Source organism: Pinus tabuliformis, chromosome 3_2 (assembly GCF_031772625.1).
Source record: "Pinus tabuliformis cultivar Carrire ecotype Pingquan chromosome 3_2, CPIR1, whole genome shotgun sequence".
In the NCBI taxonomy this organism is placed as follows: domain Eukaryota; kingdom Viridiplantae; phylum Streptophyta; class Pinopsida; order Pinales; family Pinaceae; genus Pinus; species Pinus tabuliformis.
In genome coordinates, this window is record NC_142302.1 from 1,198,166,983 (window position 1) to 1,198,189,890 (window position 22,908).

At 41.1% G+C, this 22,908-nt stretch overlaps 1 protein-coding gene across 2 annotated transcripts in view; it reads right to left on the minus strand.

The window, feature by feature from the left end:
* LOC149185030 (transcription initiation factor TFIID subunit 7-like) overlaps positions 1-22,908 on the minus strand; it is a 54,788-nt gene that overhangs the window by 20,894 nt on the left and 10,986 nt on the right. The window contains exons 1-2 of one of the 2 annotated variants that reach the window (XM_089417764.1): positions 17,440-17,593; positions 16,911-17,042 (exon numbers count right to left, since the gene is read on the minus strand). In XM_089417764.1, the coding sequence (XP_089273890.1) occupies positions 16,911-17,025 (115 nt within the window). In that variant the 5' untranslated portion in view covers positions 17,026-17,042; positions 17,440-17,593. Of the gene's footprint in view, positions 1-16,910; positions 17,043-17,439; positions 17,594-22,908 lie in introns of those variants that run through there. The other variant, XM_089417763.1, reaches the window with a different exon arrangement.

The following is a 22,908-nucleotide window of genomic DNA, read 5'->3' on the forward strand; positions in this document are numbered from 1 at the left end:
CTTAGATATCTTATTTTATGTTTTTGATGTTTTAGAACTTATAGGTTTTTAACATGTTTTTGGAAAAATACATTTTTTGTTTTGTAAGTTTATAGGTATCCCTAAAGCTTTGAAGGGAGCCCCCAACAACTTTCAAAAATAAGTATCTCATTCCTTTCAATTTTTGGTTTCAGGTACTCATTTAGTTATGATTATATTAAATACTAATCATCATTCTCTCTATTGTCTTGATCAGGAAAACATCTGCTATATTCTCAAGGAGTATGAAAGAGGACCTCTCAAGACAAGGTTTGTCAAGGAACAAAGGTATGCTTTAAAACATTGATTTCTTTATAATAAATGTTTATTCATTTGACAATCTATTACTAACATTGTTGTGACTAGCTATAGTGAATCATATTGATTCTTATTTTGGGAGATTCATCACTTGATAAATCTACCTCACTCCTATTCTTAACTAATTTTATAGAACCCTAGACAGGTTCTCTGGAAAACCCTAACCTAAGGATATGCTAATGTTAATGTCTGAAACCCTAAAACTGCTTAGGGTTATTGAGAAATGTTATTTGAAGTTTTTGTTGATGATGTCATGTTTAGGATTTTGGTATGATCAACAAAACCTAACTTGTTAGGGTTGAATGATAAAGTCTAAAATCCCAAACCTTTGGAATATTGGTGATCTTGGGTTTGCTATGTTCCTATATTGAAACCCTAACTAAGGTTTGGTGGAATGTGTAAGCAAGACCCTTGTAATGTCTCAAAAATGATTTCCTTGGTATGTGTGTGTTTCTCTGATCAAACCCTAGTCTAATCAAGTTTGTTGTATGTCGATCTCTTATTGATATTTGTGAAGTTGAGTTTGACTAACAGATGATATGAAATGCCTATGCATGATGATGAAGTCCTAGATGTATGAGCTGACCTGGATCATGACTCCTAGGGTTTGGAAACAAGCTCTAGTCAAAGTTTGTCTTTCTAGGATGATAGTATTTGTGAAATTCTAGGGTTTTGGAGTTAAACCTTAGTAGAAGTGAAAATCTCTGATGAATGATGACAATATGATAATTTGAGATTTGTGTAAGATTGGAAAATCTGAGTTTTAGTTGGGATTGATGTTTGATTGAAAATCTAGGGTTTGTAACTAACCCTAGTGGAAGTTGGTCATGTTAATGACTAAGCTATGATTGGTTTTGATTGATTCTTTTGTATGAAATCTAGGATTTGTATGAATCCCTAGTGGAAAGTCTAACATATGAATTCTGAAAGTTGTTAGATGCCTTGTAGATCTATATTTGTTTGAATTGCTTCTAGGGTTTGCTATATGTTGTAGTAAGGTATGTCACACCTTTGAAAGAAACATTGAAACCCTAGATGGAATGAAAGTTGTTAAGACAAAGTCCCTAGCAAGATGTTGAAGAGAATGTGTCTCTTGTTTAAGTTTGGGTATCCGATATATGTAAGGTTGAAATGCTTCTATAATTTTGATATGGCTAACTTCATGCTTCTATAGTTTTAGTTGTCCTTGCTATCTAAGTTGTGCAGGTACACAATCTTTAATATGGTGAAGATGTTCGTTGATGTGATAAGCACAATGGGGATGATCATAACTCTGATGAAATGATTGGAAGCCATGAAAAATTCTTCGATGACGAAAAGAAGAAGTTGATCTCCCTAAGATTAAGAGGGAGTCTGGATAAAGAGATGCTCCCTAGTTAAGAAGGAGGGCATAGCTTGGTTTTGATTGAAGAATGAATTTCGAAGGATATGTTGTTGCATGAGAAGTAGGAAAGGAAAGTGTATGATTGAGGAATATTTTGTCAGAGATTTGGTTGATAGTCCTACTATGAAAAGTTGAGAAGCAACATCAAGTTGTCTGGAAGACCCCGGAGGTTTGTATTTGATTATATGGAAGTATATTATTGATTGGGGTTGTGTTTTTAGAGGTGAATCTCTTAAAGGTTTTGATAGCATGTTGGTTACCAAACAGTTTGATTGGGAGGATTGGTTATCCTTGATCTGCTGGATCTAGGAGTGTTGAGGCTTTGTGAGTGAAGCATTGCTTGGGATGACATATGGCTGGCACTTTGTGTTTATGTCTAGGTGCCGAAGTTGGAAAAGGTGGTGTTGGTTATAGAGCTCTATTTTTGGATACACACCTAGATCTTTGGGTTGGTGGTTAGCAAGTAAGCCTGATGGTACCTAGAGAGGTTGAAAGCTTGAGTCCACCTTATTCCCACTTGGATAGATTTCCCTAGTCAGGAATCTAGTCCGTGGCATTGTGGTGCCTAAATTGTTGAGACCAATGGATAGATTGCCCTGGTCAAGAATCTAGTCCATGGCATTGCGGTGCCTAAAGTTCTTCATGGTTCATATAGTTGAGATCTTCCTTGTACTTGTATATGATGAATACCTCCCTATTTAAGAGGGAGTGTTGGAAAATGTAACCACGTTCAGTCTTCATTAAATGTATTCGAGTCATCTTGTAATGACCTTGTCCAAAGAATTAAAAAAAAAAGAAATTTTATTATTATTGTGACTTATTAAAGCATGGGTTTCATGCTTGGGTCACCATGTTTTAGATCAAAGTCCCCACTGAAGACTTCTAGGATTTATTCTTAGTCAATAGAGTCATTATACTTTTAAAGAGACCCTTCTTGTAAAAAGGTTTAATATTGAGTCAAATGTAATTTATGTATCCTCCACACCAAGTCGGCCAAGGAGAGATCAAGTCGGCCTAAGGACATCAATTCAACCTCCCTTGAAGCCTATAAATAGAAGCAAGTCGAATTCATTTGGGACATCTCATCTTAAGCTAGTATGATATCTCTAAGGAAGTCGGAGAAGTGCTAAGTGGGTCTAAGGAAGCCAAAGGAAGTGCGAGTTGTGTGGAATCTAAGGAGAAGAAGAAAAATGAAATTTTGGTGCCTCTCTCTCTTTGTTTTGTGCCCTAGTTTGGGAGATCGAAGTCTTCCAAGTTTCTTTGATGCCAGAAGCTACCTAATGTCGAAAGCTGCTACATAGTCGAAGTTGCTAGAAAAGAGATCAAAGATGTGGGAGGTTGACTTGGTGTGGAGGGAAGGTTTGGTCTTTGTCTAGGGTGAAGAGTCTCAAAGAATACTATTGAAAGAAAGAGAATTTTCACTGGGTTTTCCCCTCGAGGGGGGTTTTGCCTTGGCATAGTGCCTATATCTGATGTCCATTGTTTTATGTGCTTTCGCTTTGGTAATTGCTTGATGAACTAAAGAAAGTGTAGAAATTTCTGTTTTCCCACCCCGGTTTTCAGTTTCTCCTTATTTCTCCCATATAGTTAAATGCCCTTTCCCATAACCATACATTTAACAAGCTGAAAAAAATAAATTTGCTGAAAACACAAATTCTAGAAATTTTACAGAATGCTGGAAATTGCAGAAATAAAAATCAGCAGTAATAACCAGCCATTAAAACACATTTAAACACTGAGATTTTTGGTCAATGTGACCCTGGAAAAACCCCCTACAACTCTTGGGGAAAACCAGTTTGAGAGCTCTTCTTTATTTCTGAAAATTGCCTTTTACAGTGAGAAATTTTCAGCAAAAAATCAGCAAGCAAATTTACAACTTATCTCTTTTCCCATGCTTCATAGCAAACTGGAAATTACAGCAAACAGGACAGCAATAAATGTTGTACGGTCTCCTCGATTTTTGTGCCCACTTTCAGGATTAAATGTTGCTTTATGGCCCTCGTTTTACGTGCAGAAAAACCAGCAAACTGCTCCTCGATTTTTGTGCAAACCTCTCCTCGAAAATCGTGCCAAAATCTGCCTTTCACTGTGTGTTGAATCAGCTGTACAAATCTGCTTAACTGCTGCGTTGGAATGTGTGCCAAGCTGTTGTCTCCTTCTCCTCCCTGCTCAGAAATCTCTCTTGCTCTCTTGCTCTCCTTCTCCCAATCTGCTCATGAAAGAATTGAATCGAATGTGATCTTTTCCTCCTTTTCCTCCCTTAATATAACTCCAAATGACTTTTGGGTGACCCAAGTGACTTTTGGGTGATCTCTAAATCCAATGGCTGAAATAGATTTAGATCAATCGCTGAGATTAAATGCTCATTTAAATCTCACTTTTTATTTTTTAATTCACCCCACTTTAATAAAGACCCACTTAATCATTTATTTCCAAAGTCACTTTTCCTTTCTAATTTTTCATTGACTTTATAAAAGTCACTTTAAAATTAGACTTAGTAACTTTATCACTTAAAGTCACTTTTAAATTAGATTTAACTTTATAAAATTATAAAGTCACTTTAGGAGAAAAATTAAATTCTTTTGGACACTTTTCCCTAGGCCAAAGATCAAAGCCTAAGGGAACCACCTGTCCTCCGGTACCAAATTTCAACACTCCCTCTTACCAAGGAAGGTGTTCCTCACCAAACCCATCTTGTCTCTGAAGTAGACATGCTTGCCCCGTGGTAAGGCTTTGGTAAGGATATCTGCAACCTGCTCATCAGTGGAAATATACTCAAGCTTCACAACTCCCTTCTGCACATAGTCTCTGATGAAATGATATCTGATCCCGATATGCTTTGACCTGTCATGAAATACTGGATTCTCCGTGAGTTTAATGCAACTCTGATTATCACAGTAAATCACTGAAGGTCTCAACGGCTGACCAAATAAGCCAAACAACATCTTGCGAAGCCAGATAGCCTCACAACTAGCTAGACTGGCTGCCATATACTCTGCTTCCGCTGAACTCAGTGCTACTGACTGCTGCTTCCGGCTGAACCATGACACTACTGTTGAACCCAACCCAAAAGAGCACCCTGAAGTGCTCTTCCTATCAGAAGCACAACCTGCCCAATCAGAATCAGTGTATCCTGCCAATCTCACTCCATCTCCCTGCCTGTAGTCCAGACCATAATCCACTGTCCCCTGCAAGTATCGCAAAATGTGTTTTGCAGCCACCCAGTGAACCTTCCTAGGCTCACACATAAACTGACTCATCGTGTTGACTGCAAAACAGATATCTGGTCTAGTGTTGACAAAATACATCAAGGAACCAATCAGCTGCCTGTACAATGTGGGATCCACCAACTCGAAATCCGAAGCATGAAGCTTCTTCCAGTTGGTGATCATCGGTGTCGACATGGGTCTACAATCCTCAATGTGGAATCTGCTAAGGATGTCCACAATATACTTCCCCTGCCCCAGGAAGAAATGCCCCTCCTCCTGCCACACCTCCAAACCCAAAAAGTAATGCATCAAGCCGATGTCCTTCATCTCAAACTCCGTCGCAAGATCTCTCTTGCAGTGCTCTATGAGTCTCTCTGCACCTGTAATGATCAAGTCATCCACATACAGCACCAGAATGAGAGGCTCCTCACCAATCACAATAAAATAAAGGTTCGGATCTGCCTCACTCTTTGTGAAACCCATCCCCTACAAATATGTATCTATCCTGGAGTACCAAGCTCTGGGAGCTTGCTTCAGGCCATAAAGGGCCTTCTTCAGTCTGCACACATGGGACTCCTTCCCATGCACCTCAAAGCCCTGTGGCTGCTCAATGTACACCTCCTCCTGTATGAAGCCATTGAGAAATGCGGTCTTCACATCCATCTGGTGGATCTTCCAACCCATCTCTGCTGCTATCGATATAATGGAGCGGATCGAAGTATATCGAGCCACGGGAGCGAAGGTCTCCTCATAATCAACTCCCTCTACCTGGGAGAACCCTCTAGCCACAAACCTCGCTTTGAATTTCTCAATGCTGTCATCTGTAGCATGCTTTACCTTGTAAAGCCATCTGTAAGTAACCACGAATTTGCCCTCAGGCCTCGGCACCACCTCCCAAACATCATTCTTCATGATAGAAGAATACTCCTCCTGCATGGCCTCTCTCCAGACCTGCTGGCTAGCTGCCTCCTCATAGCTAGAAGGCTCAGAGTCAAGGATGCTGGTAACCATCGCCATATAGCTTCAAAACCTCTCAGGTGGTCTACTCTCTCTGACCGGCCTCTTCGGCTCAGCAACAGAGGTGGCATCTCTCAAGGTGTCCTGAAGCCACTTGGGCTTTCTCTTCCCTGAGCGCACTTCTCCCACCGGAGAATGAAACTCCTCCTCCTCATCATCATTAGGAGCCTAAAATCATGACTGTCTGTCTGCTGTCCTCCTGCCTGCACCTGAACCTGTAGAAGCTGAGGTACCGTGTGAACTATCCATCAATGGACTCCCTAGTGAACTGCTCTGTGAACTGCTCTGCATGCTGCTCGGAGCACCACCCCTCTGGCTCGGCGAGCCACTGCTCACTGACGGACCTGACATCCTCATAGATGTACCTCCGGATCCTCCTGATCCCTGCCCACTAGATCCCTACGACTGACTCAATTGCTGCTGAGGGTCTGGCTGATCCAGATACTCTAACTCCCGTGACCTCCTAAAGGCCCTGTCCTCCTCGAACTTCACATCCCGTCTGACAACAACTCTCCTCTGTGCAGGAATGTAAATCCGAAAGGCCTTTGAGGTCTCACTGTAGCCCACAAAGATACCCTTCTCTGCAGTGGGCTCTAGTTTGGTCCTCTTCTCCTTGGGTATATAGGAGTATGTAATGCATCCAAAGATATGAAGATGACCAATATCAGGCTTCTTCCCAGAGAAAGCCTCCTCCGGAGTCATGTGCCCCAAGGCACGATGCGGACTCCTGTTCTGCAAGTAAACAATTGTATTGCAGGCCTCTGCCCACAAGAACAATGGCAACCCCTGATCATGTAACATGGCTTTGGCAGCCCCTATGATGGATCTGTTCTTCCTCTCCGCAACCCCGTTCTGCTGGGGGTTGTAAGGAACAGTGAACTCCCTCCTAATGCCTGCCTCCGCACAATAGTCAACAAACTCTCCAAGGGTGTACTCTCCTCCATTGTCCGACCTCAAGGACTTGATCTTTCGACCTGTCTGAGTCTCCACAAGAGCTCTGAACTCCTGAAACCGCTTGAAGACCTCACTCTTGGTCTTCAAAAAATAAATCCAGGTCCTCCTGGAGTGATCATCAATGAATAAAACATAGTACTCATATCCACTCAAGGAAACATGAGACATCCGACCGCTCACATCGGAATGAATCAAATCAAGTATCCCCGTCGCTCTGCTGTCACTGCTGGGAAAAGGGGATTTGGCAAATTTGCCCATCACACAACCTCTGCAAGTATCAAAGTGATCAGTACTGAAATCTGGCACACCTGTAATGATCTCCCGCAATGTCCTCAAGGCTCCATGATACATATGTCCCATCCTGCGGTGCCAAATCTCACACAGCTCAGAACTACTAGCTCTGCTGTCGGTACTACTGCTCAATGCCAAAAGGGGCTGGAATGCAAACTTGTACACCTTTGCATGGCGTACACCTATCACTCTAGCTGAATCAGCTGGAGTGCCCCTGGGATACATCAACACCTGTCCTCCCCTGAACAGTACCTCATATCCTCTGTCCTCCAAAGCTGAGACGGATATGAGGTTCTTCCTCATCCCTGGCACATAAAGAACCTCTGACACCTTCAAGGGAGGTTTGGACTCCCTCTGAAATGTCACTGTCCCCACCCCGACTGCTCTAACAACTCTGTCATCACCGAGTACTACCTCAATATCAGTGCCACTCTCTGAAAGCTCTGAGAAGTACTCACGGACTCCTGTCATATGACGTGAAGCCCCACTGTCCACATACCAGATACCTGAAGATGCTCCGCTAATCGAGGGAAAAGCATGCTCCCTCTGAACCTGTGTGGCAGGTGATCCTGCACTAGAGGACTCACACGTAGTGAACGCAAACTCTCGGTCAAAACGACCAGCAAAGTCCTCAATCTCTGCTGAAGCTGCCACGTCCTGGTTCTTCCCCTTCTTCTTCTTCTTCTCCGGACACACAACTGCATAGTGTCCCATCTTTTGACAATTCCAACACTTCACCTTGGAATAGTCCTTCTGTGTGTTCCCCTGTTTACCTTTACCTTTGCCTTTGCCCCCACCACTGCTTGTGGAAGCCTGCTTCTTCCCTTTGCCTTTCTTGCCTCCTGCCATCAGTGCTACATCCTCATCCTGCTCAACTGGCTTGGCTGCCCCAAGCTGACCTTTCCTGATCTCTGTCTGAATGCAATCATCCCAAAACCTCTCCCATGTGGGAAGGGTCTCACGTGCACAAACCCCATCAGCAAAGTTCAACCATGAACAGGGGAGGCCATTCACTGCAATCCGCACCAACTCAGTGGGTGGAATGGCCTCTCCAATCGCTGCCAACTCATCTCTCACATTAGTAATCTTTGTGAGATATCCAGCTGCACTATCATTACCCATCTTAATGTTCTTCAGCTTCTCCTTCAGGACCATCTTCCGGTTCTCATTGGTACTCTGGTAGAGATTGGACAATGTTGTCCACATCTCATGGGCATTGCTCTTTCCTCTCACATGAGGAATGCAATGGTCTTTGATTCCGTCTAGAATCAGCCTCTTACCCTTGTTGTTCTTTTTATTATAAGCTGTCAACTGAGTAGCATCAGTAGGCACAACAACAGGGTTCTGTGTGGTATGCACCATGATATCCCAGACTTCTGCCTCCTCAAAGATACTCTGCATTCTCTCCTTCCAAACGCTGTAATTTATATATCCATCCAGCCTATCCTCCACCCTCAATCCCAATGACATCCTGCTGTCCTAAAACTGAAAAATAGCACTGCTGTAGTAAAGATAAAACTGCTGTTTATGAAAAAATCAGCTTGCTGGAATTTTCTGAGTGAAAAATCAGCAACTGTAATTTTTCATTTTGCTGTCCCAAACTGCCCTTCAGCACTCAAGCTCTGATACTATGTAAAAATTTCTGTTTTCCCACCCCGGTTTTCAGTTTCTCCTTATTTCTCCCATATAGTTAAATGCTCTTTCCCATAACCATACATTTAACAAGCTGAAAAAAATAAATTTGCTGAAAACACAAATTCTGAAAATTTTACAGAACGCTGGAAATTGCAGAAATAAAAATCAGCAGTAATAACCAGCCATTAAAACACATTTAAACACTGAGATTTTTAGTCAATGTGACCCTGGAAAAACCCCCTACAACTCTTGGGGAAAACCAGTTTGAGAGCTCTTCTTTATTTCTGAAAATTGCCTTTTACAGTGAGAAATTTTCAGCAAAAATTCAGCAAGCAAATTTACAACTTATCTCTTTTCCCATGCTTCACAGCAAACTAGAAATTACAGCAAACAGGACAGCAATAAATGATGTACGGTCTCCTCGATTTTCGTGCCCACTTTCAGCATTAAATGCTGTTGTATGGCCCTCGTTTTGCGTGCAGAAAAACCAGCAAACTGCTCCTCGATTTTTGTGCAAACCTCTCCTCGAAAATCGTGCCAAAATCTGCCTTTCACTGTGTGTTGAATCAGCTGTACAAATCTGCTCAACTGCTGCGTTGGAATGTGTGCTAAGCTGCTGTCTCCTTCTCCTCCCTGCTCAGAAATCTCTCTTGCTCTCTTGCTCTCCTTCTCCCAATCTGCTCATGAAAGAATTGAATCGAATATGATCTTTTCCTCATTTTCCTCCCTTAATATAACTCCAAATGACTTTTGGGTGACCCAAGTGACTTTTGGGTGATCTCTAAATCCAATGGCTGAAATAGATTTAGATCAATCGCTGAGATTAAATGCTCATTTAAATCTCACTTTTTATTTTTTAATTCACCCCACTTTAATAAAGACCCACTTAGTCATTTATTTCCAAAGTCACTTTTCCTTTCTAATTTTTCATTGACTTTATAAAAGTCACTTTAAAATTAGACTTAGTAACTTTATCACTTAAAGTCACTTTTAAATTAGATTTAACTTTATAAAATTATAAAGTCACTTTAGGAGAAAAATTAAATTCTTTTGGACACTTTTCCCTAGGCCAAAGATCAAAGCCTAAGGGAACCACCTGTCATCCGGTACCAAATTTCAACAGAAAGAAGATATAAAGAAAACTTAATAAGAAGTCACGAACATCACAAGTAATTATCAAGTATAACAAAATCTTTCTGCTTTTCTGAGTTTCTAACAATCTCTAAGGGAATCAATGATGATGTTCTTAGGCTTGATCTCACCCTTGTACTTGAAATTGACATTGGCACTCTCAGGAGGTTTAGCTACCTTGCCCTCCACATACTTCATCACATCATTCTCTTCAAGGGTAAGATCCAATCTAGCCCTCCATGCTGCAAAGTTGGAGGCATCATTTAGCTTCTCTTCAATCTTGAAGTAGGAGGAAGTCATCTTGTCCAAGAGAGATGATAACCGATCAGCAAGAGAAGTGTCTCAAGATGTGAATTCTCTGTTCTCCAATGGCTAATCTTCACCTTAGCTCTGATACCATGTTAATTTTTCACATGTTCTATGCTGGAATAATTACTTAAAACAATTTCATTCACCCCAATAACAGTTAAGCAATTATAGATATAACAGTGATACTCAATAGAAGATAGCCAAGCACAATGAGACACAGAGATTCTGGTCAAAGACCAGGGCAAAATCCCGCAAGGGGGAAAACCTAGAATTAATTCTTCTTCTTCTTAGATATTCATTCAATGTTCAGCTTGAGATACATAGTCCAATTGTACATCCATAAACCAATCAAAGTCAAACCTTTGACTACCAAGTCAACCAAGCCAAAACCAATCAAATGAGAGAGAGAGTCAAATATGGTCAATCATTACAGTGTGCAACAAAGGGCCAAAATTCAGCCCGTGGAAGCTCGGTCAACCACAATCAACAAACCCTGCAATTTTCGATCAAAGTCAACAATCAACCTTGCAGTCAACACAGCAAAGTATTTGGCCTTCTTTCTTCAATCAAAACTCGGCCAAATAGAGTCAAAGTCTTCTGCGACTTTCAGTGAAATGCCACAGTCAAACCCTATAGACAAAGCTCAATCAAAGCTTGCGGTCAACCTCAAAAAGCAAAGCCAAAATGTCAGTCAACGCAGAAAATATGCCAATCAAAAGTTCAACCTCCAAGCACAATCAAAATCTCAATCAAAACAATAGCAAAAATTCATGGTCAACAAAAGTCAAATAGCTCAGGTCAACGAAAGTCAAAACAAAGAGAGCTAGTCAACACAGAAAAGATTCTCCTCAAATTCCTACGCACATGTGAGAGAACCCTGTAATGTCAGACCAAATTGATTGATGTGATGTGCTACTACAAATGAAGTCAACAATGGTCCATTTATGTGAGGTTCATGAGGTGTCTTTTCACTTGTTGGGCCGACTTGGAAAAACCCACAAATATGAATTGTCTCCATGTTTTGTTGAATCGAATTTCTGACCAAAGCTGCCATTTTCAACAAGTAGGGAGGTGAGCGTAGGGCCCTAACATAATGAGATATTCTACATTGTCTACTGTAAGGCCCCTGGCCTTGAGCGTGCACAAAAGCGTGTCCAAGTGGCAAAAAAACCAAAGGCTTAGCAAAAGGCGAGTTTGGTGGAACGAAGGAGGGTGCTTGCATGAAAGTGAGCACACCCACTAAACGAAATGGGCATCCACATGAAGGCAAGCATACCCACCAAACGACATAACAACATAAGGCCACACCTAATGGATCAAGGCGTTGGGTAAGACATAACGTGCCATGAACGCACCCAAAGGCATGAGGGCAAGAGCACCTGAAGTTGGCATGCACAACATGGCAGCGGAATCGATGGGCATTCACCAAGAACTTGGGCAATGGCGTAGGCGAGTCTATGACTCGATGCACAATAGTGTCGTGCGAAGGGCATTCAACCCACATGACAAGGTCGACCACACCCACACTGAAGTGTTTGGTGAATATGTTAGGTTGGCTAGACAAAGATAGGGGTCAGCCCAAGTTGGCACGACTGCCCAACCAAAGGGCATGACATATATATATTCAAGCAAGTGGGGATGAGGGAAGGTAGAAGACTTGACCAAGTGAAGAAACAGAACCACAAGGTGCAAGGGAAGACATGCTCGCACCTTGTGAGCCAAAATACATCAAGTCAAACCAAAGAAACAAGATCTGAACCGCAGGAAGATAAACGAAGTTGGAGGAAGAAGGAAACAAGTTGAGGTTCGCTTGGACAAGTCAAGACATGCATAGTTTTTCTAGGTTTCTGGGCTTTGGCGAGTCGTGCGAGCCACAAGTTGCATGAATCGTTGGCAAGTTTTGTGTTAGGTTCTACCAAGTCGTGCGAGTTTGAGTGTTGCACGAGACTTTCTTAAAATTTGTTGGAAATTGCATAAGTGTTGAGGCTACGACCCTTTTGGGTTCGGCCCAACCTTGGCTACTATAAATTATTGTATAAATTGAAGTTTATTGAAGTAATAAGGAAAAGTGGAATTTGGTTGGGAGTTCCCCCTCCCATATTGGTTGTTGCACTTGTGTATTAATATTCATTGTGAAGATCGTTTTATGTTGAAGTGTTTATTGTTACGGTGCACTGTTATATGTGAAACATTGTTAATGAAGTAATGTGAATGAAGTAAAGATTGTAAAAGAGGCTAAGTGTTGAAGATTAACGAAGGGCTATTGTGTTGAAGTCATTTAAAAACTATTTCGCAAGTTGAAAATGGTTTCGTTAAAGACACATAGGCTAGAGGCGTAGTCTGGGCAAGTAAGCTTAAGTTAGCATTGCTCCTAAGGGGGAATGCATTGGTGTCGAACGTCTTGGTGAGTTGACGAGCTAAAGACTCGTGTGATTACCATGGGGACGTGACAAATGGTTTCAAAGCACCAATTCAAAGCTTGGAAAGTTATTTTGGTTGAAGTGAAGGAAGTGGCACAACGACCACTACCATGATAGCAGGGTTTGCAACTTGTTGGAAGAAGTTTGTTGAGGCAGATATGGATGCTACTCCACGGAATGATGAGATGATGAAGGCAACTGATTCATGGGAAGCTACAATAGCAACAACATTATGATGGACTTGTGCAGGTCTTGGAGAACATGAACTGCGCTGGAGCGAAGATAGTGGAACTACAGAAGGACTTGGACACTTTCCAGGAAAAGGTAAAGAGAGATGATTCTTTAGAGGCTCAATTGCAGTAGAGTGACCATAGACTCCAAGAGCTCATGGATGAACGAGCTCGTATAAGGGAGGAACAAGCAAAGTTATGGGAAGAAGTTAACATCATCAAACAAAAGCTTAAGAAGGCTTGTGATTGTCGAAAAGCAAAGGAGCCCAACCAAGTCGAAGGACAATTTGGAGCTCATTCAAGAACTTTGGATGGAGGAAGTTGAACGATGGCTTCCTTGGTGAAAATTGAGGGAACTAGCTGTGAAGTTGAATGTCAAGTAGGAGTGGTGACGCAACAATCAAAAGAGTAGGAAAGTGGTGGAATGAAGTCTACCAAAGTTGGACCAAATTCGAGTGCTTCACACATACCGAAAGATGGAGTAAGTTCTTTGATGAAGGGACCTCAACCGAGTACAAAAGTGGAGCAACTCAAGAGGACAACTAGACCGAAGATTGAGTCCGATAAGAGTTCGATTGAGGAAGAAGTCAAGAAGACTATGGAAGTAAGAAGAAAGCATGGGGTGAAATATTCACAAGATGAGAAAGCTTTAGACTTAATTTTTGTGCAGGTGACCGTGCTTGGAAGGAAGTTTGTGGCATTCGTGGATTCGAGAGCCTCAAATAACTTCCTTAGTGAAAAGGCAGCGAAGTCGTTGAAGTTGAAGAAGATAGTGGAGACAGAGTTGAGTGCTTTCAAAGATGTTAACTCGGGATTGAAGGTAGTAACAGAGATTCCTAGAGACACATCGGTGAAGGTTGGTTCATGGTTTGGGAAGATGGATTTGAGAGTGGTGTCGATGGATGATCTTGCGATGGTGTTGGGGATGGAATTTTTGTTGGCAACACAAGCCGTGTAGATGATGGACCTAGACTTACTCTAGATCCTAGCTAAAGGAAAGACCATGACTATGTCGATGAGTAGGAAGAGTTGCTTGGGTTATCGTCTAAGGATCTCCTCCGTGATTTTGTATGAGAAGGACCCGAATGTGAAGCATGAGGTTAGAGACCTGCAAGAAATTGGAAGCTTAACTCAAGTAACGAAGGAGAAGACATTGATGGAATTGATTGTGCAGGTTTCAAGAAGGAAGAAGGATGGAGATGGAGGAACAACTCCTCCCACCATGAAGAAGGAAGAAGAAGCAGTTCCTATTGTGAGTCTTCATTAGGATGGTGCCAAGGTGAGAGGAGGACCAAGCACTTCTTTAGAGGCGAGTGATGGAGGTGGAATGACAGGTAGAGACCCAGTGGACATCATAGAGTTTTGCAAGTATGCGATAGGCATATATGATTTTCAGCTAACTGAGACAAAGCTTGCGAAGCTGGGATGCACGAAGGAAGAGATTGATGGAGTGCAAAAGTATTTGAAGACAAAACATCAATCCCATACGATCGTAGCCAAAAGTCAAGGAGGCAACTTCCTAACCCTTGTTTTGCACTAAACCCTTGAAATTGGGGTGAGTGTGGTTCATCATCTGAAGTAAGAGGGGTTGCACCACAGAAACAAAGGGGACTTTAAGGAAAAGGCCTCACAACATGAAGGCATGGAGCTTGAAGGAGACCGTGCATTAAGGATTTCTTGAAGATGAAGATGTGACAAAGTGTTGGAGAAACAACCGATGAAGGCATGAGGAGGGGCATTCTCATGGATTGGACGTGACGGTTGGACAGATCACCCAACTAGTTTGAGTCATAGGGGCATGCAATGCACTGACATGTGTTGGAGTTGAGTTGGAGTATGGCAGCAAGAGCTCATAGGAGTTGGAGATTTGGTGGTTGAGCACACCCAAGTGGATGAAAACCAAAGGCTTAGTGAAAGGTGAGTTCAGTGGAATGAACAAGGGTGATTGCACAAAGGCGAGCATGCCCACCGAATGACATGGGCGCCCTCACGAAGGCGAGCACGCCCACCAAACGACATAACGGCACGAGGATGTACCTAGCAGACCAAAGCGTTGGGCGAGACGTAATGTGCATAGAACGAACGTGCTCGAAGGCATGAGGGCGAGAGCACCCAAAGTTGGTGTTCACGACATGGCAACGGAATGGATGGTCGTTCACGAAGAACTTGGGCGATGGCATGCGAAACAAGTGGCAAGTTATGATGGCGCAGGGCAAGCCGATGCACGAAAGCATTGTGCAAAGGGCATTCCGTGCATAACGAGATCGACCACACCCACACTAAGGTGTTAGCTAGACAGAGACGGGAGAAGGCCCAAGTTGGCACGACCGTCCCACCAAAGGGCACGACACGTATATATTTGGACAAGTGCGGATGAGGGAAGGCTGAAGACTCGACCAAGTGAAGAAACAAAATCATAGGGTGCGAGGGAAGACAAGCTCCCACCTCATGAGCCGAAAGACATCAAGTCAAAGCGAAGAAGACAAGAACTGAACCGAAGGAAGACGAACGAAGTCACAGGAAGAAGGAAATGAGTTGAGGTTCGCTTGGGCAAGTTGAGACATGCGTAGTTTTTATCGGTTTTTGGGCTTTGGCAGGTTGTGCGAGCCATAGGTTGCACGGACCGCTCGCAAGTTTTGGGTTAGCTTATGGCAAGTCATGTGAGCTTAAGTGTTGCACGAGGTTTTCTTGAAGTTTGCTGGAAATTGCCTAAGTGTTGAGGCAGCAAACCTTTGGGGTTCGGCCTAACCTTGGCTACTATAAATTATTGTATAGATTGAAGTTCGTTTTAGTAATAAGGAAAAGGAGAATTTGGTTGGGAGTTCCCCCTTCGATATTGTAAATGGTTGTTGCACTTGTGTATTTATATTGATTGTGAAGATTGTTTCATGTTGAAGTGTTTATTGTTACGATGGATTGTTATATGTGAAAGACTATTAATGATGTAATGTGAATGATGTAAAGATTGTAAAATGGGCTAAGTGTTTAAGATTAGTGAAGGGCTATTGTGTTGAAGTCATTTGTAAACTATTTTGCAAGTTGAAAATAGTTTCGTTAAAGACACATAGGCTAGAGGCATAGTCCAGGCAAGTAACCTTAAGTTAGCCTTGCTCTTAAGGGGTAACACACCAGTGTCGCACGTCTCAATGAGTCGGCGACCTAAAGACTCGTGCGACTAGCGTGGGGTGCGACACCTACCAAGGCTATTGTACTAGCTATTCTTGTCTATGTAGGACAGGCAACCTATGCCTTCACACTTTTGGCTACATGACTACATCCAATGGATTGAATTCTAGTGAATCAAATCACTTTTAGAGCTCAAATCCAAGTTCATGCTAAAGCACTAATAAATTCAACCACTGCATCCAAGACTATGTGGTAAGTCTCGGTGACCTTGATGGCCCACAAACGCAATATATCTCAAGAGTCAATAAAGGAGAATTTGAAAGAAAGATCTTATTTCACTCATCATTGTCTATCAATGAAAGGACTATTAATTGCATTTTCATTGAACTTGAGCATCATCCCCACTTAAAACACATGTACGCCAATTTACCTTGCTTTATTGCCATCCTACTTAGTAGTTCCAATTCGAAGTCACCTTTGTTCTTAAGTTTATATATTGACTGTTTCATTTAGATTTATGACCTTAACTCCTTGGAAAGAGTTTAACATAAGCTTCTTTCTCTAAAGTGAAAACCTTCTTAAAATTGGGACCAATGGGTCAATACAAAATTTATCAACATCATAAATGAGACTACCATATAGATCACACTGCCGATAACTTTTACCTTCTATTTTGTTTTTTGTAGCAGCAAAGTATGACCTCCAATGTACATTTTATCAAATAAAGAAAAATTGAAATTTGTACTAATCTCCACTAAAAACCAAAATGGGTCAAAAGGACTAGGGACTGCAACCAGCAATAAATGCCAAGAAAAAGAGATGGGTGTGAAAAGCACCCCTACAAGATATGCAAAAATAGACTGCTTACCAGAGAAAGACAAATCCATGGAGTTTTCATCTGAAGAAATTGGATTTTCACTCAATACTCTCTCTATTTTCTCGGCTACAGATGGAGGCACTCTTAATATAAACTGTTCCTCCATGATGAAGAGAAGCAAAACTGGGAGATCAAGGAAAACAATCATACATAAGTTTTTAAAACCACGAGCAAATAAAGTCAAGGCAGGGTCATCTTCACCCAAATTAATTATCAAAGCTAAGTGTTCCAGGTCTAACTTTAGTTCACATAAATGATAACAGTTATGCTAAACCAAGGCAAAATGCAAAAGCTAATCCCAAACTACAACATATCAAAAACATTAATTTCAGCAATCAGAAAGTGATCCCTTGAATAACCTTGATTAGAATCATCCTATCCCAAATTGCACTATAATTTTAAAAAGTTAAAGCAGGTGCCAATTTTAATGGAAGCACAGTTGTGTTCAAGGGCAATAGCCAATAAATTCTGACTCGACAAAATCTGAAAGTTAGTTTCTTGTATCTTCCTATTTGCTAACCTGTTCAGCACCTGTCAACAGAGTTCAGACATCTCTTTCATGATGAGCTGGTCTTTAGTTAGTTAAATAACTCTTAAGTCCAATGCTTTAATGGAATCACAGTTGTGTTCAAGGGCAATAGCCAATAAATTCTGACTCGACAAAATCTGAAAGTTAGTTTCTTGTATCTTCCTATTTGCTAACCTGTTCAGCACCTGTCAACAGAGTTCAGACATCTCTTTCATGATGAGCTGGTCTTTAGTTAGTTAAATAACTCTAAGTCCAATGCTTGATATGAATAAAGCATCACGTTCTAAATCAAATTATAATCTCTATTCTGCCTACAGAATATGAAGACTTTAGGCAAAAATCAGTTGGTAGTAAACAGAAACTTATACTTTGTTAAAGGATAAATCATCTGCAAATTCAAATCAGTCGTATAATTGTTGATTGAATAAATCATCTGTATATTCAAATCAGTCGTATAATCTTGTACTGCATGCGTTTGCCATCATTAAGAGAAATTACGAGGGCATAATTTAATAATTTATGTAATTTGCAACTGAAAGCAATAAGGCTTGACATGTTGAAAGTTGGTAGAATGGATGCTAACACATCCTATGCCATGGAACTGCAACTCATGCTCAAAATATAGCCAGGTGTTATTAATTATTTGTATTTTCAATATATCACAAGGTCAAATTATTCTTAATGGTAAAGTTGACAGCTTGTTGTGAGGTTAAAAATCTCATAGCTAAATGAAAAAACCAAGCAATGGCATACCCTGTATCATTGGCCTGTATGGGAAGCCAGTTTGAAACCTCAATTTTTGTATGACAAGTGTTTTGGTAATTGTTGCACTATGAATTGCATTGAAAACTGCATTTTAAACTTAAAATACTGAATTGGCTTTCAAACATATTGTATTTTTAACATGCTTAGATAGTGGCTTGCTCACTGCTCTCATACCCTTCCACGGCCTACCTTCTATCCTATCATGAAGGCACAAGAACCAGTGGCTATTGTCTTAATAAGGACCTGTTACCCCTCATTTTTGCACTAGTGGTAAATTGTGATTCTCATCACATGACAGGAGTTTTAGGGGTGACATATAGGGTTGCACACCTTTTACTGGGAGATGATTCATTTTGGTTGATCTTGGCATGGTGCTACAGATAGATTCAGTAGATTGTATGGTGAGTTTGTCTTGGTTCCTATCTCTTCAACACTACAATTGATAGTGATAATATACTCTTTGATGTTAACAGATGGCCTGACTACTGATGCTCTTATTTTTATATTGCATGCCTTAGCTGGATGGATCAGCTTATTTGATGAGGATGCTTGCACTTTGCCTCACATGAGTTAGCATCATTGTACTTGCACATTTGTATGGAGATTAATATGTGTATGATGAGTTAAGGTTCTTGATGGATTGAGGTTATATAGCTTCAAATTTGTTTGGAGATAGTGCTTGAGCTGATATTTTGATGAGAGAAATGTCTTGTGGATAGTCATGTTTGATGGCTCATCTATTGCATGCTAGCATCATATCAGATCAGGAATCATCTTTGTTGACTAAGGCAACCTGCTTGGGAGAGTATTGTTATGATCATCTCTAGCCCAGATCTAAAATAATCCATTTTGGTCAATGGATATAATTTGAAGTTCTTAGTACGAACTGGTTGTATATCACATCTGAAGGCTTATTGAAGCAGCACCTTAACTATTGAGGATGTCTGGGAGTTGTCTATTTGAGACTACACTGAGTAATGTTGCAGCCCATCTTCTCAAAGCCATTTCATCTTATGGGGGTCAATTTATGATAAGAATATGAGTGCATATGGAATCTTCCAACCCACTCTCACCTTCAGATCGAGTTTGCAAATTGGGTTTCTACAATTGTAAATGCTGTTTTCATATCTGGTTCCACATTATCATTGAAGACACCAGAAATGAGGCCCGATATTGTTCAGTGGGCCAATGATGGATGCCCGGACATCATTGAGAGTTGTCTGTTCTGAGTTATGCATGAGTCCAAACAGAACAAGTACAAATTTGAAGATAGGCTTGATTTGGTGAAGTTCGTTGAAACAGTGCAGCAGGAGCATTAATCTATATGCATCTGCAGAATCAAATTATGACAGTTTTCTAGTCTGTTTACACCTCATTCCTGGAATCCATTTTTGAAATGACAGCGAGCCCTTTAAGAATGAAATGCAGTGTTTCACTGCAAATATTGTGGACATGATGAAGCAGGAGAAAATCTTCACCTCTCAAAGGGGACCAATTATCTTAGCCCTGATTGAGAGGGAATATGGAAACATTGATGGGTATTATGGAGCAGCAGGTCAGTCATACATAAAATGGGCAGCATCTATGGCTGTTGAGCTCGATAATTTTTTAAGAAGGCATTATATCAATGTATAAAATGCAAAATTTTGAATAAGGGTCGACCTCTTCTAATAATTTCTAGGGACGATCCATTCCTATGCCACCAGTCAGTTGGGCCAACCAATCATTTTTTGTATTAAGGAAAAAGATACAAGAATAACATAATATATATTATATACACACCTTGTATATCATAGAATAGTGCATCCATTCTAACGGTTTTTGGAGCTGCAGTTGTAATTTGGTGGAAGCATCTAGGTCTATTTACAATGCATATTTAAATGGAAACCTGTAGCAAGAAATATCTCTCAGAATGATCAAGGCAGAATTCTTCATCAGTGTTGGGATAAGCCATGTTACCAACCAAAAAGTGGGAAACCCATAGGAGAATTTTTTCTCCTCCTTGGACAGCCAACCAGCCAGCAGCCCTATTGATTAGCACTTGACATAATGCCATGGACCCTCCACATATTGCTCCAGTCAGATTCCTTCTCCCATCCGACATTCTTTTTTGAAGAAAGGTAGGTCATCCATCGACAAGTACTTTAAGCATTTTGTAATCATGTGTTTTTACGTACTGTTTTGGGGCATGCTAATATGAATCAAGGGGTGATCCAGATGATCGACCAATCCTGACTGTCTTCTTGTTCCTTCACCTCACCTAGGTGGTTAGTCTTTGATCCTAGACCAATGGGACCTCCTCTAAGGCCTTAGGGTTATTGGAAGGACACTACTAGAGAAACTCTGATTAAAATAGTGTCTCATGATACTTCATACTTACCACTTTCCATCATACCCCTATTCCATATAAAGTCTTTGGGTTGGTGGTCATTGGTTCCTTCACTTCACCTAGGTGGTTAATCTTTGATCCTAGACCAATGGGACCTCCTCTAAGGCCTTAGGGTGGTTGGAAGGACACTACTAGAGAAACTCCGATTAAAGCAGTGTGTTCATGATACTTCATACTTACCACTTTCCATCCTCCCCCCTATTCCATATCCAGTCTTTGGGTTGGTGGTCATTGGTCATGGGATTGGCACCTTTTCATCCTCATCCTTGGGTTTGGGCGAGAAAACATTGCCTTAGAGATTGATGCAGCTAAAAGAAAGATAAAAGCAAAGAAAGCCACATGAAATGCAAAAGATGGCTGCGACAAAAATTAGCGCATAAGCCAAAGCCTAACATAAGCACCATCCCTCACTAGCAATCACCTAGTTCCTAGAGCACTTGATGCTCCACAGATAAAAAGGAAACCTTGTATTGTCCCAACCTTGATGAGCGATAAAATGTTAACTCTGTCAAATGAAAGCTTGGGCTCCTGAGCTATGCACCCATATCAAAGCATTATCATAAATAAGTAAAAGGCAGACCAAAGGGGTGGAAAAAGCAAACCGAGGAAAGGGTAACTCATGCCTCCACGATTGCTCCCTCCTTACATCTAAACATTAAGGATGTTGGACCACAATTAGTTGGTCACTTAGCTATGGCACCTTGCTTTGAACTCATGCCCACTCCATTACCACCATCTACACATGCACCTATAGATTGATGGGTTAACCTAGGACTTGTCACTTCCCCTTAGGGGTTGGAAACACCTAATAGAGTTATCAATCAAGCCATCCCTAACACAAGAGTGAACACTTATACAAGACTTGGTCTAGTTAGATATTTGAAGGTGATCTTTGTGCCCCTAACATTAAGTATGGTCCACTATGATGCATCCATCGTTTATTTTCCCTAATGATTGTTGAATTGCACTCAATCTTGAGAAGGTTTTGTCAAGTGGTCCACATCACATCAACAAAGGTTTCTTGAGGTGATTGCCCCACCTCCTCAGCAGAGTTGCAGAAGTTGTACTATCCAGTGTAGAGAAAGAGATTGACTATGATGGTGCACTTTTGCCTACCCAGAGCAACGCATTGGGCTATTTAATGATTTCACGTGATGTTTGCACCCCAAGGGACCCCCAAATGTTGAAATGCTAAGCCCATGATGCTTAGTGTTGGCGATATTGATGATGTGCCCAGTGGACCCAGGATGCCCCTGGACTAGCCTTGACACTATTTGATGGGCATCACTTGATCCAAAGTCTAGACGATGATGGTCATCCTTGAGATGACAAGGGAGGGCACGTCCATCAACTTGGAGCCCAAACACTTAAGCTATTTAGTACCACATCACTCCTTTCCCCCCTTTGATGGTGACATAGGGCACCTTCAAGCATGATATGTTAGCGTGGAGTGACTTTTAATAGCTTGCACATCATCCTTGAGACACTTCTTGGAGTATGGAGCACTCATTAGCCATTATCTCATATTTTGATGCCCCTACTGAGCTCTTTTCAAGGGTGACATCATACTTTTGGAGCATTTATTCCCATACGTGTGGGATTTTATGGCATATTTGTCTTGTTTATTTGCTGAGGTTGGATTTTATCCTCTTCTTGTGGAACACTCAAAGTGAAATTGTCAATAGAGCTTCTTAGTCATTTTATTCGTAAAATGAGTGGGAGAAGGCTCATATAAATACAGCCTCCCCCACTTTTATTTTCATCATCACACACATAATCCGCCCTCTCGAAAGGAGAGTGCAAACTAACTATTCTTTGCTACTTGGGCATAATGTGATCTTCTATGGATGTGACTTACTACTGGATTTGACTTTTGCTCGGAGACATTATTCTAGGATTGAAAGAAGTGTTATTGTAGAATATTTTGTAAGTTTTATTGTTGATTATTGGTATTTTGCATGCTTTCATGTTTAAAGTAGGTGTTCTCTTGTCCCATGTCTAAATGTTGCTTATTTATGAAACTTTGATTTATAATTGTATGTAAAATTGTCTTCTTCCAGCCTATAGGCGAACTCTTTATGTGCAAACCTTATGATTAATTTCACCCCTCACAATTATAATAACTAGGGTTTTAAAAGAGTGGATTCCTTAGAGCATCCCTCCTTACTCCATCACAGTCCTTGGTATTTTGCTCCATTAATATTCCATTAGCCCTTGTAAGTTAAGGCTTTGGTCAAGGAGTGTGTTGGTCACCTCAAAATTAAAATAAAATTCCCCTAAACTTTCTCTCTCCTAGATGGCTAGGA